Raw genomic sequence first — 19,975 nt, forward strand, 5'->3', positions numbered from 1 at the left:
CACAATGGCTCTCACATCACAGCAAGCTTCTACGTGACCCCAGTGAGTACGAATACTTTGCTAGGTTGTGCAGCGGCAGAAGCTCTCGGCATCGCCAGCTTCGCGTACTCCGTCTACCTGGAAGACATTAATGACTTACTGGAGAAGCATGATGCTCTGTTCAAGGGGATCGGGCGGATGGCCGGGGAGCCGGTGCGGATGCACATCGATGAGTCGGTACAGCCGATCGCCCTGAAACATCGGAGGGTACCATTCCACCTCCGTGAGCAGGTCGACAAAGAACTGGACAGCCTCGTCGATCTAGACATCATAGAAAAGGTGGAGGGCCCGACTCCCTGGGTATCCCCTATAGTGGTGGCAAGGAAACTCAAACAACCGGGCGTAGTCAGGATCTGTGTGGACATGAGGATCCCCAACAAGGCCATCAAGAGGGAGAGGCACCTCACCCCAACGCTGGATGACATCATTGCGGAGGTGCAGAGTGCTCGGTTCTTCTCGAAACTCGACCTCCGGGCTGGCTATCACCAGGTTGTCCTCCACCCCGAGTCGAGGTACATTACCACTTTCACCACACACCGGGGATTATATCGCTATAAGAGGCTGAGCTTTGGGGTGTCCTCGGCTGCTGAAGTATTTCAGAACATCAATCGGGGTGCCCTAGCTGACCTCGAGGGCGTCTTGAACATAAGCGATGACATTCTGGTGTTTGCGAGGACAGAGGTGGACCATCTGAGGCGTTTGGCGCGGACATTCGAGAGGCTGCGGTCGTTGGGACTCACCCTCCATAAGGAGAAGTGCGAGTTTCTATGCCCCTCCCTGGAGTTCTTTGGGTTTGTGTTCAAGGAGGGGGGGGTGTCTCCTGACCCCAAGAAGGTACAGGACATACAGAAGGCACAACCACCGGAGTCTGTATCGGAGGTGCGGAGCTTCTTGGGCATGGTCACTTACTGTGGGCGATTCATCAAGAACCTGGCATCCAGGTCTGAGCCTCTCAGGGCCCTGACAAGAAAAGACACCATCTGGAATTGGGGCCCACTGGAGCAGGCGGCTTTTGATGACATTAGAAGTGCCCTCACGGCCGAGGACACCATGTCGTTCTTTGATCCTGCACTACCGTCGGAGATCATCGTCGACTCCAGCCCATTTGGCCTGGGTGCTGTACTGACACAGATTGACCGTGACGGCGGCGTCCGGACAGTTGCGTATGCCAGCAAAGCACTGTCGGACGCCGAACAACGATACTCGCAGATTGAGCGCGAGGCGCTGGCAGTGCTGTGGGGATGCCGCCACTTCCGGCTCTATGTACTCGGACGCCCGGTGACGGTGGTAACTGACCACAAGCCACTGCTGCCCATCCTAGCAGGGTCGTCATCCAAGCCGCCAGCACGCATTGAAAGGTGGATGCTGGCTCTTTTGGAGTATGGGGTGACTCTGGTATACCGACCGGGGGAAAATAACGCAGCTGACTACCTCTCCAGACATCCCGGGGTGCCTGGAGGAGGGGACCGAGACGCCTGTGAAGAAGAAGCTGAGGAGCATGTCCGAGTCGTGGTGGAGGCAGCCACGCCGAATGCCATGCCTCTTCAGGAGCTGGAGGCTGCGGCGGCACAGGATGAGTGTTTCAGGGTGCTGAGGCAGTCCATGCAGCAAGGCTCCTGGAAGTCAGCCCTCGAGGCCCTGGCTGGGCACAGGAGGCCCGGACTGGGTTGGAGCAACTAAGGAAGGTCCGCGAAGAACTGTCCTTCTCAACATCGGGCCTGTTACTTCGGGGTGATCGGATTGTAGTTCCCCAGTCAAAGGTGGGCGAGGTGATTGCACTGGCGCACCGGGGTCATCAAGGCGCCGCCAAGACCAAGGCCCGCCTCCGGATGAAGGTGTGGTTCCCCGAGCTGGAACGCAAGGTGGATGACTTTGTGGCGGCTTGTGTCTGGTGCCAGGCAGCATCGCCTGTACAGCGGGAGCCAGTCATCGAGGTAATGCCGAGGGGGACCCATCCATGGGAGGTGGTTCATGCTGATTTCGGGTCCACCACCATGGGCACCCACTTCCTGGTCTTGGTTGACGAGTACTCCAGGTACCCCGAGGTGGAGTTCGTGGAGTCCGTGGCGTTTGAGCACGTGGTTGTGGCTGTGGAAAAGTTGTTTGCGGCTCATGGGTTTCCACACACGCTGTGCTCGGACAATGGTGCGCCATTCCAGGGTGAACGGTTTGCAGAACTAATGGTGAGCTATGGGGTGGTGCACCGGAAGATCACGCCTCTCTGGCCTCGAGCAAATGGGGAAGCAGAGCGTTTGATGAGGACTCTCAATAAGACCTTTAGGATCGCCCAATGATAGGGGCAGTCCCTACAGAGAGGCCTTTACCATTTCTTGAGGGTATACCGCACCACGCCCCATGCGTCCACGGGGGTGGCCCCGGCGGAGGCGATGTTTAGGAGGTGTCCTCGAGGGTTGTTGCCAGAGGTCGGAGAACAAGAGCCTGCGGTGATTGATGACCAACAAGCCGAAATGGACCGGCGAGTGAGAATTGAGCAAGAGAACGTGCGGAGGGGGCTTCACCCACAACAGCTGGAGCCGGGCGATGAGGTCCTTATTCGCAATCGACATCCGCATGGGAAGCTCTCCCTGCCATATGAGCCTGAGCCACTGGACGTCAGATGGCCGGTCAGAAGTAACTCGCAATGTAAGCTTCTTCAAAAAGCTTAGGGATCCCAGAACTGACCCACCTCCTGATCCGGACCTTGGAGGAGTCCCGGAGGACGAGGGAGACCCACCCTGCATGCCGGAGTCCCCAGCCCGGGGCCCGTAGGTGGACAGATCACCCGTGCCGGAGGCGAGCCGGAGGTACCCCCAGAAGGCTGGGCGAGGGAAACCTGCTTGCCTCACCGATTATGTGTTGGGACATTTGGCTGATGATCAGAAGGGTGACAACTGTTAACTAGGGGGACCCGGGTGGATGCTAATAAAGGGGTGTTCATGGCATCGGGGTTTGTGAATTATTCTATTTGCAGTGTTGTTTGGTTTGCAGTGTATAGTTGAATTGCGATCGTTGGTTCTCCCCGAAAAAGGAGGAGTGTGGCGCTGCCCGATGACGGGCGCGCACGCGACGGCGTGACGTTGCACGCCGTCGCGTGCAGTACAAATAAACGGGGCGTTTCCCGGCCGTGTCAGAGCGACCGGGAAGCCCGAACCAAGACGGACGTGTGTGCCTCAGTCCCTGGTGCCGGGGCTTGCAGCGATGCGCGCGGGGGGGGCTCCAGTCACCTCCAACAAATGGGGTTAGGATCTATAAAAAGCACTTTATTTCGTGCAACCTCCTCCTTCTACATACTGTGCTGAACTGGCACCTTTCCCACATGCCCCTTTCCTACCTCCTCCCACGTGTCTCTCCTCACATGATTAAAGGGACAGCAGGCTGCCCAGTGTCTCAGATTAATAATAGGGAAATCCAGGACTACAAGCCCAGAATGGAAAGTTAAAACCAGGACTGGTTTAGCATCTACCGAATGGCATGGGTTATGTTGGCATGTATGAACATGTTACTAAAAACAATTAACAAGGGGCACGCAACGTAAATGCTCTTGCTTCCTGCTCGTGCAAAAAAGGTGAAATATACAGAAGGACCTCTAGATGGCAGTGACTTGGGCTGGATGCAAAACAAGTCACAAGCCTAGTGCAGTTTCACTTTCTATTCACAGTGAAATGTCTTTCTGGAGAAAGGATACACCGGCGTACAGCTATAATTACGATAAAAACAAGGCGATCCCGCCGAAAAGATGGGGTTCAACAAACACGAGCACCCCCAGGAGAGAGGCGGACAGCGCCCCCACCTCGGGCCAGCAGAGCTGCGAAGAGCGGAGGGAAGGCAGCGCAGCGGGGCAGCCTGAGGTGGGCGCTGTAGTTCCGTGTGTGTGTGGTGTAAATGCGCCTGTGCTGCCTTGTGCCCCGATGTGTGTGCTTTCCAGATGTTAGAGATGAGCCGCCGCCTCCTGTAGTTAATTTTATTTTGTATTTATTTATTTATTTGCATTTTTTTAAAGCGCTCACACAGCCCGCGGGTATTAAGAACTGTAACATTGGACGATTTTCTGACTATGACAGTAACTTGTGTTCATACGAGCAGCTTCAGCAGCACAGGAACTAAGTGCCCTTATTAATAGATTTCAAAAACTCGTAGTCAATTCAGGGGGCCTTTAAAACACATACAACGTGTTTTAAAGGGCGTGACCACTCTTCCTGGTTATTGTGGCTCCTTTAAATCGCTGTACACATGCCATGACAAGAGTGCCTTGATCCCATATGGAACAGGGCCTCCCTGTGGGATGACGCACCAACCTTGACTCCTAGGACTAGATAGCTGTGAAGATTTCCTATTGGTAATCGGCATTACTCCTAGTCGGACTCTTCCTCGACACAGTGCTCAATGATTGCAGGCGATTCGCCTAACCCCACCCCATCACAGCATGGGGTATAAAGTCCCTGATTTGAACCATAGTCGCCCTGTCTATACCAAAGGAGCTGGGACGATCTTACTACCAGGGAGGGAAATATGTTTTTGAGCACCATAACGAGAAAAAGTAGGACTATGAATAATTCCGATTACTTGTAAGTAATCAGAGCATTCTCCCACGCCCCTCTTCCTCGTCACAGTTGAAGTATTTCTAATATTGGACCTCCACACATTAAGACTGAAAAGGAAGAACTCGCCCTGCATAGCAGGAGAATTGGCCATCCCATGGAGAATCACAAGCAACCCACACCTCAAGAAAAGAAAGGGGAGTGTGGCAGCCATCCCACACCGAGACCAGCCTGGGAAGAGCTAAACAACCCGGCCTAAAATGATCACTGCAACCATTCTCTTTCCAGAGCCAAATGATCAGGAGGAGTCCCTCCTCCCACTGGCCTGCAGTAATCAAGGCACGGTCTGTGCAACCGTTGAAAAGTGTGAATCAAAAAGCTTTAAAAAGTCAGCAAGAGTCCTGTGGTATATCGATTAAGCACTAGGACAGGCACTCCTCAAACTGGCTGAACAATGAGTCTCAGGTTCTAGGACCCTGACCCCACAAAGGGAACAATTTCTGTCTGGCAGGGTAAGCCATAGCTCTCAACTCACACGCTTTTGGCGGGTGTCACCCGCCTTGTAAACAGCTGACTCACCCGCCAAGCCAACTTCACGCCCATTCGTTTCAATGGGCCTCTCACCCGCCAAAAATAAAATCGGGTGTTTTCACCCGCCTTTGCGACATAAATGGTTGAGAGCTATGGGTAAGCCCTCTGTTCGAGGGGACTGTTCTGAAGATCTCCTACCCAGAGGTCCGTGCCAACAAGCGAGCATGCCCCTCCAGGCTGCATCTCAGTTGGGTAGAACCTAAAGTGGAAAGAACTAGGACACTCAGACCCGCATCAACAGCAGAACCTATTTGCTGCCACATAATTTAAAAGATTTGAGGTATTGAGGAAAAGAAGAGACCAGGCACCCCATGCGAGAGGAAAGAGGCTCTGGAGAACTTGGATCGTCCATCTCACATATTACAGTGCCAGATTCCAATGTAGGCTATATGTTTACTGAGGGCCCAACCGGGTGCTCACTGTATCTCCCCATCTTTGATCTACCTACTACAAACAGAAGACCTACACCCACTCCATCTAACCTCTGAGGTGGAGAAAGAACCTGTCCAAACCACCTAGGCAACTGCAACGTATGTTATAGATACCTAGACCCCTGTTAGACAGCTCAAGTGCAGCCATACGGCCTCGAGACAAGGCGACATCCATGGCTCATGAGCAGGCCCAGGCATGGCCAAAAGAGGTCAGATGCTGCCACAGTGTAGGCAGAACGCCCCATCTCTCAGGTAGTCCCTTAAACTCTGGGAGTAGCGTAGGCCAACCTAAAGGATGCCACTGAGTGGAAGCAGACTGAGGCCAGGGATTTTATCTGAGAACAGAAATCCTGCCCAGTACGACTACCGGGCAGGTCGAACCAACCTGCTAGGAGGCATAAATCCATAAGATCACCAAAGTCACATCCACAACGGTCTGACACGTACTGGCGTAGACAGGAGGCAACTCCTATCACTCAACCTGTCACTACTCAATCCCCTAATACTGTGTGTAGCAACTGGAAAAGAGCAGTCGGTGGAACTTGGAGAGCACTCGTGCCAACCCCAATTAACTTGCTGCAAATCACAATGATGCCAACCTTCTAGGCCTCCCATGGCCAACAAGGAAAAAGATATCTCCAGCCCAGAAGAGGAATGAGGCACAGCCGGTACCTGACAAAAATACTGCAGGCACCAAAACCGGATGACCATTGAACTAAAACGAAAGCTGGAATTCAGCGGCTACACTGGTCTGTGTACATCTGCAGAGTACCTGAAACCACAGACGGGGAGGCTGGGGCGACAATGGATTACATGAAGGGCTCACTCTACCCAAAATCACCATCCAGACCCTGCAGCAAGCATAGTGTAACAACAAACAGCCACAACTGTGGAGTTGTGAGGACCAGAAGACAACAACAGGACTCCTGTCAGTTAGGCTGTGTGCGTCAAATATAGAGAAATTAGAAAAACTGTGTACCCTATATTACTCCGGACTGTACTCAATTAGTCACCTCATTTTAGAAGTAAAAATGCATATTTGTATTCACACATTATAAAAACAAATTGCATAAAAAGTAACAACTAACATTCTTCATTGATCACCTAATACATCAAACATGAACGGTACCATAATACAAAAGTGCAAAAGTCCTCTGTAACCGTTACATACAACACAATTAATATATTTACCATACCCATGCTATAGAGTGCAACAGTGCTGTTATAGATTACATACAAATCACAATTGCGTCAAATATAGAGACACGTGTGTTTACATAAAAAAAATCGACCATAGATCGTAAAACCATTCAATCTCGATTGTACAGGTCAAAAGGAGAGAATGATTCCAGCAAGGTATTCAAATTCAAGACCCGGTAACATGACCTACATGTTTCAATCCCTGACGTTCGTGTGCAGGATTTTCTTCAGGGGACAATGAAAAACTTTTTATGTGGTGAGGGATACCTAAACTATCCACTCGGAACACCCAGGTAACAACATTGAAGGTTGATCTACAAGTCCTTTGACTCCCAGAGGAGCAAGATACACTAGCCAACACTGAAGCAGTAAAGCCCCCACCAACTCCAGAGGGACTGTAGCCTTGCAGTGATGACATCCGGGCCAGGGCTCGAAATTAAACTTTAATGAGCAAGAGCTAAAACGAACTCCTAGTTGTCCACCATCATTCAGTAAGCAGAAGCTAGTGCTAGGTAACCAGGAGCGAGTGCACATCCCACTGTACTTCTATCGTCCACCTGAGATGCACAGTTTAACCTTTTGGCTAATATGTATGATTCATTATCTTTAAATGTGTCCTAATTCTTCTTTATTAACATTCATTATTTAATTTTTGCTTAACTGAATTCAAAGACATAGGATGTATACTTTAGAGTCAGCTGTATGTGGGAATTGAACTCCCATTGGTGGGGTTCATAGTCCAATGATCTAACCACAGTGCTAAGCAGGTTCCACTAGTTCCAAGGCAATTTGCTTCACTGTCAACAAGACCTTTATTACATATTCATGCTTTTTTCACAATGGCTTTTATCTTTGTAAACATTCATACCTTTATGGCGACATAATCAGAGCTCAAACAGATTTCTGCAAGAAGAAAAATGAAACGCTTGGTCACCCCACACCTGAATTTGTTATGCAAAGTTGCTTGGGAGCAGACTGATTCCCAAATTTCTTTTAGCCCGCTGGAGTCCCCTGTTCTGGATTAGTTACAGAGGGCGGAGAGTAGAGGTAGGCAGATTGAGAAAGAGGCTGTTACAGTAGTCCAACATGGGGAGAACCAGGGCTCTGGAGACAATGAGCTTCTGAGGGAAAGTGAGAAAAAGAGTACCTTTGAGGAGATGCAGCTGGTAATGGACCTTTTTGGAAAAGTCTGTGAAGTGAGGAGGTAATGGACCTTTTTGGAAAAGTCTGTGTTGTGAGGAGAGAGTGAAATCGAAGATGGCCCCCATGTTTTTTGCCTTACAGGAATGCAAAGGAAGAAGGCCCATGGAAGCAGGGGCAGGATTCCTGATGAGAAGGATCTCCGTCTAACTAGCATTAAGGCAGAGATCTTTTGAGGCGCACCACTCCTGAATTGTGTATAGACAGTCAGGAATGCGTGAGAGAGGGGAGGAGGCTGTAGGGAGCCTGAAAGAGAGCTGGGTGTCCGCATAACACTGAAAGTTGGAGCAGAAAGTAGAGATTAGGTGGGCCAAAGGAGCCACATAGAGATTGAAGAGCCAGGGTGAGAGGTTAGAGCCTGGGGAACACCACATGTAGAGAGAGAGGTGGTGGAGAGAAAGGATCCAAGTTGGACCTGGGATGGATGGTCCTGGAGGAAGGAGGACAGCCACTCCAGGACCTGATCCGTGATGCCCAGGTTCTCATGGAGTCCATTGATCAGGATGATGTGATTGACTGTGTCGAAAGCAGGGGAAAGGTCAAGGAGGATGAGGACAGAAGGGATGCCAGAGTCGTAATTGGAGAGGAAATCTTCACATGTGTTCAGGAGAGCAGTTTCCATGACTCTGGCTGCTCTGAAGCCAGAGGAGACAACCAACAGTTTCAGTGTAAAGACTAAGCTGGGAGATGGCCGGTTTTTCCAGACGTTTGCCCAGGAAAGGAGTGATAGAGATCGGGCGATAGTTAGCCAGGCAGGTAGGATTCGCAGAAAGCTTTTTTAGGAGGCGGTGCTCAAGGTAGTGCTGGAGGAGAGAGGGGAAAGTCCCAGTGGCAAAGGAATGATTGCAGAAATTGGCCAAGGCTGGAGAAAGTGTATCAGTGTGGTCCTTGATGGTTCTAGAGGAGCAGTGGAGCACCTGTTTGGACGACACTTCCATAGATCTGACTTGTTTCGAAACATCGTCAGAGGGAAAGAGGAGGAAGGAAGAGGTGAGGAAGGAGGAGGCGAGGGAGAGGTGGCCAGAGGGGGGCCGAGACAGATAGAGAGAGAGGAAGGGGAGAGCGAGGACAGGATGTCCTGAGTTTTAGTAGTGAAGTGAGAAGCCAGGGCAGTACAGATGGCCTTGGCCTGGTACGACTGGAGAAGGTGGAGACGGAAGAAGGATTGGCCAGTTCCTTTCAGATTTTAAAGAGTTTGACCATTTTGTTAGAGGCTGCAGAGTATGCAGGCTTGGATGTGGACTCTCTTCTTGGACAAGACAGAGAGTCTGTATTGCCTTTGGAGCATGCGGCAGCTCAGTTTGTTAGAGGATGCACCCAAAGCCCTCCACTTCCTCTCAGCCACCCTGCACCTGCGTTTCAGGGCGGCGAGGTCAGTGTGATACCAAGAGGTGCACTTGGAGGTAGGCTTCAGAGAGATTCTCATGGCAGGGGCAATGATGTCCAGAGTGTTGGAAATAGCAAGATGCAGGTTAGAACGGGCTGTGTCAGAGTGTGAGTCAGCCGCAGGAATAGGAAGAGCAGAGAAAGTAGTGGCAAAGGCATCCATAGACACAAGCTTCATGGGTCGAATGACCGAGAAGGTAGGCAATGGTGCTGGGGTGGGCTTTGCCTGGGGGACAGAGAGTGTCAGGTGAGAGGAGAGAAGAAAGTGGTCAGTGCAGGAGAGAGGAGTAGTGCGAGGGTTAGAGAGAGGTATGCCAGAGGAGATGAGAACATCCACTATGTGTCCGGCAGTTTGTGTCGGACCAGAGGGTAGAATGGAAAGAGAGAGCGAGTCACAGAGGTTTGTGGAAGAGCCGAATCAGACTTGTCTTGAAAGATCGTCAGGTGTTAGCAGAGAGCAAGAGGAGAAAAGAGGAGGAGAGGGAGATATACTACATCACCTTTTTTGGTAATGCGGTCCGAGAGCAGGCTATATTTGTAAGAGGGATGTGAATGTGATAACAGTAGCAACACAAATGGCAATAGAACAAGAGTCCAAAATCAAGACATCTCCAATCAAAGTGCTTGTAAATATATTTACTTTAATTAAACACACCAATATGCAAGATAACGGACTATAAAATGTTAGCTTAAACCCACCTCTGTGGAAAGAATGCAGAAAATGCAGAACATGAAAATGACCTCACTCTGGGTAATGTAAACGAGGTGAAGGGCAAGAAATTGCAAGTGTCACTTTTTAAAGGATATTTCTTTGAGGGTAAATAAGGTGCAAATGGGGTTGGATTATCAGTCTCTGTGGTCGTCCCAAAGGTGTACCATGGAGGCTTCACCTCACAAAAAGTACCTTATTCTTTTTTTGGTTGTTGAACATTGTCAACCTGGCCTCTCAATGCTGTGTTTTCCAGTTGAACCAGGAGCGAATGCAGTGAGTTGTGGTGATCCAGGCAGCAAGTCAGCATGGAGTCAGTTTCGATGTGCGGTTCAATATGGCATCAGAATGGTGCGGTTCAATATGGAATCAGAACGGTGCGAGCCAAAGTATCCACTAGGTTACGTTTGACTGTTGAGCCAGTTCGATGTAGTGCGTACCTCTGGGTCTAGCCAAAGGGCGAAACGATCCTTCCAGAGGTTTGAGTCAAGATCCAGGTCGGTTCCATTCAGCGATCCTAGCTGTTCAAGATGTGTGATACAGAAAGTCGGATCCTCCCACTCTGGTTTGGGGTGCCTGGAATTTATTGTTGCCTGTTCCTGCCCGGTTTACCTTACTTTTTGAGTCTGGCTAGGGATACCTCTCTCCCAGCGCTTATGGAGGTGTACATCACAGACAAGCGGGTGTGAAACAGATACTCTATGAATGCCTCCCATTGTTCCACTGTATCTTGCTGTTGGCTTTGCCCCCTTTGCCATCCTCTTCTTACACCGTCCCAAAAAATACCAAATGTCCACATCTGTGCTAGGGCAACATTGAATCCCCCCTCTTTCCGTTTTGTCACCCAAGCCATCTTTACCCTTCACACATTGGGCCTCATCACGAGTTGGGCTGTATCCCTTAAATGCGGAGGTAACCGTGTTACCGTCGTATTTAAGGGTCCACCCAATCTTGAGTCTGGCATTTTTACCCCACCTCATAGCTGGGGGTAAACATGCTAGACTCGAAATCGGGCTTGTTTACCGAAAGAATTGCCATTTTCAGCAGAATTGCCACCCGCGGTATCACTGGACACAATGGGGAATGTGGACTAACAGTTAGCGCCCAACCCATGATCCTCGGTAATACTGACGGACGGGGGATGCTAACGCTAATAAAGTTGGGCGTTATCCCAGCCGGAATACTGCCCAATTCATGATCATGCCCATTGTCTTAAGAACCTGGGGATTAATGTTGACATCCTGATAGCCAATTCCAGGTGACAAACAGTAGTATGGCCATGCATCCTGTTATCCGTCAGGATGTCTAACACCTCTGTGGGTGCCTACAGACCGTGGTGCACGCCCCCACCCCCTGGTCTCCTTAACTCCCATACTCCTCGCCTCGTACACCACCCAATGTCTGCTCTTCAGGAACCACACCAGCCCTCTTCCGTGGGCTTGCTGTCCTTCAGCAAAGCTAATGAGCATCTCCCAATGCTTTCCTCTTTTCCTGACCCTCCTTTCGACAATGCTGGTCCAAGCCTAGCACCCAGCCACATGGCCAATGCAGTTCTATGTGATTTTACTGAAAAAATGAAGCATTTTTTACTGAAACATTCCCCCAAACCCCTCATTTCCTTATGTTTATAACCGCACCCCCAAATATATATTTAAAAAGAAATAGTTGTTTTTTTCGATAAAAATGTTTCAGTAAAAAATGCTTCACTGAAAACATTTTCGGTAAAAACAGTGGGTAATGCCCCAGGGCCTTCGTTAAGGCCCTCGCTTCGCTTGGACCTGTACCTATGGGGCCTGGAGCATTACCTAACTCAGTAATTCCCCCTGGCTCTGGGATTATTGCTTAAATAAAATGGCATATTTTGAACTATCATCCAAAAGTTGTCCGCCCACATTGCTGACCGGTCACAAGACCCATGTGATCTTGAAAGCTAGCAGCCAAAAATATGAGTACATCTAATAAAGCTACTCTGAGCAAAAGAGGATTTGTGTTTTTTTTTTGTTGGTTTTGTTTTAGTAACAAGCTCTACTGTTGGACTGGCTAACGTGGTGCTTCTACTGCTTTCTGAATTCATGGGGTCTTGTATAGAAGAGTAAAAATGTATGTAACCCCTATACGTATTATACAATTTAGAAATCAATGCTTATGGAATATTAATACTCCTAGCTCTGCCTTTGGTAGTATTGATGTCTATGCCCCTCCTAAGTCAAGGGGTGGGATTCAAGGACAGAATGTATTAATGAAACACATAAAAATTACCATTTGTTTCTTCTCTTTTTAACCAGAACAAAATGGAGAATGTACCTGTATTGACCACCCAGCACCTGGACCAAATGTGCAAGGACAATGGCATTGAGATCTCCAGCAAAAAGCGAACAAAGGACCAGATTATTGGGCCGCTCCGTTGCCATGAGGAGGTGCAGGATACGGCTAGAGAAGTGGCATCTGCCGGCTCCTCGACTGAGGTCTTAAACAACGTGGACCCTAACATGGTACCCCAAAGAATGGGCATGGGTAGTCCTAGTAAGGTGTGTCATGATGATAACCCCACAGCACCTAGCAACACCTCCGAGCTGTTCAGCGACAAGTGCAATGACACATCTCTGGAGTTGATGAAGCTGAAGCTGGAGTGCATTCAGAAGCAGTGCGAACTCAAGGAAAAGCTAGCGCATGAGCGAGCCATGCATGAGACGGAGCTGAGGGAGAGACTGGCTCATGAACGTGCCATGCAGAAGCTCAGTGATGAAAAGGAGCTGGCCCTTGAGAGACTGCGGAGGGAGAGTCACTGCTTTTCCATCAACAGGGATATGGTAAGTGTGCACAGTGCCCTGACCTCACATTACTATACCCCTTTAGAACTACTGATTAAGCATAACACTAGGAAGGGGTACTCAAATGGGTAGATGGTTTTGAGCATGCCCTAAATTCCCAAGGATAGTTTGGGTTCTGCATGGATGAGTCAGTTGGATTGGAGTTAAAGGGGGCCAGAAGGGCACGTGTTATAGCACTGCAGAGAAGTCTGTCACATATAAAAAACCGTAGCATTCTGAGCAGTTTTGGATTACGGAAACTATGACAAGTATCAGGATATCTGGCAGAACTGATATCTGAAAAACTGCTATAAAGGTTATGTAATAATTTTTGAAGATAAGCCAGTAGGTCACTTGTTTTCTGATTTTACAATTTATAGGTCGAAGAATATAGACAAGGCAGCCGTGTTCCTAGAACCCAGAGTTGTCAGCAGACCAAAGGATTGCTTGATTAATGTCTGGTCAAATACAGTCAATTAGAGTGCTTAGAATGTGGTGTATAATCTGATATACGCATTCTAAGCGTTCTGAGCTGCTGCTTCCACTCTGTTTTCCCAGTTGTCTCTTTCTGCCTACACCTTGCAATCCCTCTTCCTCTGAACTCATCTTAGACTGGCCCTCTCTCACAAACCTAACCCCTCTCCCTCCCTTGTACCTTAATGTTCCTCTTCACCAACATACACAGTACAAATGAGCCCCTGAGCCGCCACCTGGTCACCTCTTGAGAGGCTGTATGGAAACAAAGTGGCAGCTCACGAAGAGGCATTGCCATGATTCCTGCTTCCCTGTGTAAGGAAGGTATATTGTCAACAGTAAAACAGACACAAGCAATCACAGTTCAAGTGTGTTTATTGAACTTTAAAAAGGGTTTGAAAAACGCCTATCTAAACCTAGATCTACAGATGGGAGCAAGCTACGACCATCAAATGATAAACAACACAGTCGTAGTAATGTCTTGTTAGAATAAAAGGGCTTGTACTAATAAACCTATTGCTAATCCTTACCTCTATATGCAAATAGCATGGGAAACAATGTTATGTAAAAGAAGGACGTGTTCAGGAAATGATTTGTCAGGATGATCAGGCCGTTGGCCTCCCTTCCCTACATTTTTAGCATGGGACAAGGCGGTACACTCGAGCTTGGTACAGTCTCTGCCTTTTCTAGCACAAGGGTGCAGTTCAAACATTAGCATCAGGGCCTTCTGTGCCCAAGTCTCTTTGCCTTACAAAATCTCTTCTTTCAGAGGGCCTGATATGACAAACAATAAGTTATTTTCCTCTTAGGATTGCACACGTATTCAATTTCTCAGGTGATTGATAAATCACCTTGGATCCCCTCATCTGTGCTCAGATCCCCTTTCGACACAATGTTCAACTTTTCGGGTGTATTCCTGTGCTCCCCGGATAACCCTCTACCGGGCTCAGATCCACTTCAATTCAGTGTTCTCGATTTATCAGGTGACATTCTGATCACCCCGGATTCCCCACTCCAGTCTCAGATCCCCTTTAACACAATATTCAATCAGTCTCCCTCCGCTGGGCTCAGACCAACATTAATTCACTTTATCACAAACTTGCTTAATCCCAAAAGCTTGGACTCGGATCAACTTTATGTTGTCATCAACTTGCTTGACGGTATCAATATCGAAGGTTTGCTACACCCGTCGCAGAACCACTTCGATGTACAGTTCTTTTGCCAATCTTTCACCTTTCCTAACTCTCAGTTGGATATCCTACAGAGACTTTTGAATGGACCACTCTGTCAAGGGCATCGTCTGTCTGTTTCAAAGTTCAATCACTCATCTGTTATTCAGTTTTACTTGCATTGGTTATCACATGTGTTTCGAACAATTGGCTTCAGCGTTCACCGTACAATGTTGCTGCTTGAAACCTTGTGTGGGTTGGTATGAGCAAATTTTGTTTGTAGTTTGATCATCTGACAATTGCACGCAGGCAGTTTTTCTCAAACAGTTTGCGGCAATCAATTAACAGACGATCGAACACCAGCAAACATTGACTTAACTGGCACTGCTTTGTTGTAGGAGCCAAGGACAGCACCACGGCGGCAAGCGATTCTCCCTGCCTTGTCTATCGACGTGGGAGGTCCCCGGGTACCTCCAATACACAATGCAGTATTCTTCAGCCTTTCTTCCTGGTCACCAAGAGAACTCTCCTTCTCCCTACATATAATCTTACTATTGACATATCCCCTTCTATCCACTCCATCCTCCACTTGAGTATCACTGTCTCTCCCCCGATATTTCCTTTACCCATCTTCAAATGCAAGTTCAAGCCTGACTCGTTAGCCCCCTATCTGGCTTTAGTAGAGTCCTCCCGTCTCTTCTTCGCTCCTCCTCAGGCCTTCTCTTTTGAACAGGCCTTCTCCAACTGTGACCTGGCTCTCCACTGATCCCTTGGGCACCACTATTCCTCTCCGATCTTCAACCCTTGTACACCTTGCTTGCATCCTTGGCCTACCCCTATGACCAGCTTCTTCAAAAGTCACATGTAAAACCAACTTTGTAAGTGGCATAAGGACCGGATCCCCCACTCTTCTCCTCGCCTATAGTCAAAATGCATTTCTATCTCTCATCGCAGCTCTTGACTCACCAAATCACCCAATCCATCACTCGATTTACTGCCCTTTGATCTCTTCCTTGCAAACGTTCCTTAACACTACAAGCCATGCTTGTTCCTCCTTGCTGTCATGCTGTCTCTTCTTCCCTGTCTGCTAATGACTTTGTCCACTACTTCTCAATTAAATGTAGAAAAATTCAAGACATACCCCACTCTCCTTTGCCCTCTTCTCTTCTTCTTTCTCCCACATCACCTATCCCTACCACCCACGTCCTATATGTCTCTCTCCCAACTTCGCCCAGTGAATTAGCACCCATCCTAAGGACTGCCAATGCCTCTTGCTGTCTGCTGTCCCCTTTGTCACAGATACGGTCCAGGAGCTTGCTCCGTTCACCTCCTCCCACCAATCATCCCTCTTTGAATTCTTTCGTTCCCTTTGAATCTTTCCAGCCTGTTTTTAAGGTACCTACTGATCTACAAATCAAAAAAGGGCCCTGGGATGACCCTATAATATCGCCTTGTATCTCTTCTTCCCATCTAGTCTCATATCCTGATCCAACTCTACTTTAATAGGATTTACTCCTCCCGGACAATAACAACTATTGGAACCTCTCCAATCTGGATTTTGCTCTCACTATTTTACAGAATCAAACCTGACCTGTTGCTAACTTCCGGACCTCTACTCACCATTGTAAACTGTCCTCTATTCTAATCCTAACCGACTTCTCAGCAGCCTTTGATATGTTGGAGCACTCCTCGCTGACGTTGGAATCCACAGCACTGCTTTCAACTCGGTTCCTTCCTACCTTCTCCATCTCATGGAGCTCAGGCACCGCTGTTGCAACCTCCATCCATGACTCTTAGTATTCACCATCAGCTCCTCCTCCCTCTGTAAACTGATCTCCTCCTTTGGGCTTCTGTTCCACTTCTATGTGGGCAGTAAGCAAATATTTCTCTCCTTCCATACCTTTACGCTTGACGTTTCTGCTTGCATATCTGATTGCCTTTTTGTGATCCGCCATGGGTGGCACTGGTTATCTTACGCCTAGGTCCTCCAACACCAATGGCCCTCCTCTCCTTCCAACAACCCTCTCATTTCCACCTGAGTGACTCTTTCCCCATATGCTTATGCATACATTAATGGAATCCTTTTCACTAGTGACCTTCGCCACAATATTCCTTCTACCTCGGCCGCAGTGAGGATTAACCTGATTTAACATAAATAAATTGGCCCCTTTCTCGTTTACAACTCTGCCAAAACACTCTTACTGACCATGGCACTCAGCCCACTCGACTACTGTGCATTCCTCTTCGTTGGCCTCCTTCCTTCATGGCAAATTGCAAAACCTTGCCCAGTACCCTATACAGTCTTCTCCGCTCCCTTCGCCACTTAACACCGCCTCCATGCTAGTTGGCTTTTCATGAGCAGCATGTCCATCTGTAATGGTAAAGTACCCCAAAGTAATCCAACAAGTACTGCAAAGGTAATAAATACAAAATGGAGTGTACAACTTGCAGGAAAGAAACTGCTTTTTATTTGCAAATACGGCCGGGAGAATCAGACGGCTCTGTGGAACTGAACTGAAGACCATCTCAACACATCCACTCCAAGGCACAATATCCAAAGGTGAAAACCACAAAATAAACCTATTTATAAAATGCAACATTAATTCTATTTCCAACACTTTCATTGGTTACGCGTCACTAAGCCCCTAAGGAACAACATACATTAAACAATATAATTGGAGGTTTCCTTTCTCGTGGTCATAAAAATACCACCGCCTCAACATGACATAATATCATAGTCAGCACTCTTCATGTTACAATTGATTAGAAAAAAGCTCTCTCTTATTTGACCACTGACATTGGAAACAGCTCAGGCTGTAGCATCACAATCATACAAGGAATGGAGGTCGGTAAGGTCAAAACTTTGTTGCAACCCATGGAACACCACAATCACTTCCCCATAATTGTGCCTTTTGGCTTTCCGCCCCTTGCACATGCTCATTCTGCAACCCCCATCTCGATACATGTTTACATCACTGGACCGAACCTCCTAGTTATCTTCTCGCATGTCTGAGGCCCCGCTCCTGGAAATTAATTAAGGCATTTTACCACAACGCCAACTGCTCACACTCACATTGGGGGCGTTGTGCTCACGGCCTAATTCTATATTTTGGAAATGCTGGTGCTGGGGCCTTCTCGCATATCTCGCTGTGTCCTTCACAGCCATTGTGCATTCATTCGTTAATCATCTGGAGAGGCGCCTGCTGTCTAGAGTCTCGTTTCGGCCCCTGAGAACTTCCACCGTCGCAACAATCAACTGAAAACGATTTAGCATATTTTTCCACGCTGTCCTTGGCTACTTGGAGCTGTCTGCTCATCAGCAGAAAAAACATTGAATTAAATAACCATAGCAATAAAATGCACAGAAATGCAGCCTAGCACACTCAAATGGAAACATCAGCAACCTTTACCAAAGCCCTATTCTAACCCGACAGGCCACTTGCTCATTGCAACAACTACCACCTATACTTAATAAAGGCCAATCCTCGTATATAAAATGTTCCAGCTGCCCAACAATATAGCTATAGTGAAGAAAAGACAATATAATTAGGGAAATGCTGTTAGGCAAAGTTTGTATGCAGTACCCTCTGGGAACGCTACAAACAACTACAAGTATAGGCAACCCAACCTTTGGTATAAGCTTGTACTACACAATTTTGGTAGCATGTTGAGGAGACAGGCTTATCTCAAGAGGGGAAATGTGAGCTGTAGTGGAGTTACACAAAGATTCACAGTTACAGTTATTCAAATAAACTCTTATACTCAAGGTTTCTTGCGTAAACAAATATTAATTTATTTATCAGTCAGTTATAAATCCTTCTTAAGAAGGGAGCAATATACTAGTAACACACACATGCACTTCAATACTGTACACTTCAAGTTTCTGAACCATTTAAGACCCTTTTGGGATGGCCCAAGACACAACCTACACTCACAGGTGACTTCAATAACTAGGGTGCTGGGGATATTAATACCTTACTTTTGGCATTCAGAATACTTTTAGGAATTGGTAAAAGGCAAAGGTTATTAGAACACAGGAGACCACAAATATTCTTAAGAGGCAAATACTTTCATATCCCTAAAGAAGAGCCAACCTCAATGGGCAAAAGTCTTGTATAGCAAGAAGAACTTCTGGTATGTAAATGATAAAGTCTTTGCACAATTTCTTAGGAGTCTTTGATGAAAAGAAGAATCAATTGTAGGGCCACAAGCTGATTAGGCTTTTGAGTTGTAGAAGTTTCAAAGCAACTCAAAGCAACTCTACAGTAAGAGGTATGTTCTCTTTAGCTTGTTTTACAGTACCTTGGAAATTAAGAAAAGATGCAGCTGATGACTTCTGTTCCTGTGCAGCTCTGCTGATCTCACTGTTCCTGGGCCTCAATCGTGGGGACAAGAAGGAGTGTGTAGGGGGACTCCTGCAATGCACTGGGACTGTCAAAACAGGCGACTGGCAAACTTCACTTTAAGTGGCTGTTTTGCGTTTCAGCTCCTTGCGACCACCGCAAATAGCAACAACGCAGTTCCTGGCTGTTGATGTGGACCTTTCTTGCTTGTGGGGTCCTGCACTCTGTTGAGGGGGCTCAGGCTCAGTCAGTCCTGTTTCCTGGGAGTCCAAAGGATCTTCCAAAAGCTCTAGGCCAGCTTAAAAGTAACGCACACAATCTGGTGTTCCTCTCCCTGGCTATATGGTTTCCAGCAGCACTCTGTGGAAATTCAACCTGCTCCGAGACGGATGTCCAGGTGGCTTACTTTGGAGTTGATTGATCCCACCAACTCAAAGGGAGAACTGGTCCTTGCAGGGGCTTCTCTGTCGATGCGAACTTGGTGATTTGGCACTGCAGCAGGGCTTCACCGGGCAAACCAACGGTCCAGGAGTTGCAGCAGGCGTCCTCTTCAAGCTCTTCTTTGGTTCCTTTGTCCAGTGGTCGACTCTGCCTTCCAAGCAAAAAGACCCGCCTTTTATTCAGTTCTCTCCCATTCATTGCAGCCTAGCTTGCCGGACAGTCAGCCAGCCAATCATCACAGAGTGCATTCAGGTTTCCTAGGAGACTAAGCACAGGGAGATTTGGGCACCTCCCTCACTTCCTGCCTACCCGAGACACTCTGGAGCCAGAGGTGGGTTTCACTCCTGAAGCCCACCAAAGTAAAATGAACAAAGAGACCAGACCTGGTTTGGCGCACAAAGAAGATCTCTAGAAGGACCTTTCCACAAAGAACTGGCGAAGAAGATTGGGGACCATTTTGTCAAAGATGGCTTTGCGCCATTTTGAAAGAGATGGCTCCCGCGGTTAATTTACCGGAGTCGCGAACGCAGCCCGCGGTAAAGGTATACCAAGGTAGTTCGAACAAAACCACTGCCATCAGCCATTCAGTGAGGAAAGGGTAACATAACATTTTTACATGAGAGCTAGACACAGGGGATACTAAC

The 19,975-nt window shown here is 48.0% G+C and overlaps 1 protein-coding gene across 1 annotated transcript in view; it reads left to right on the forward strand.

Moving 5' to 3' along the window:
* Positions 1-3,639: 3,639 nt before the first annotated feature.
* LOC138453100 (uncharacterized) overlaps positions 3,640-19,975 on the forward strand; it is an 85,057-nt gene continuing 68,721 nt past the window's right edge. The window contains exons 1-2 of the mRNA XM_069605617.1: positions 3,640-3,887; positions 12,380-12,904. Of these exons, the coding sequence (XP_069461718.1) occupies positions 3,702-3,887; positions 12,380-12,904 (711 nt within the window). The 5' untranslated portion in view covers positions 3,640-3,701. The remainder of the gene's footprint in view (positions 3,888-12,379; positions 12,905-19,975) is intronic.

Source organism: Ambystoma mexicanum, chromosome 4p (genome assembly GCF_040938575.1).
Source record: "Ambystoma mexicanum isolate Mex_15411 chromosome 4p, UKY_AmexF1_1, whole genome shotgun sequence".
Classification (NCBI taxonomy): Eukaryota; Metazoa; Chordata; class Amphibia; order Caudata; family Ambystomatidae; genus Ambystoma; species Ambystoma mexicanum.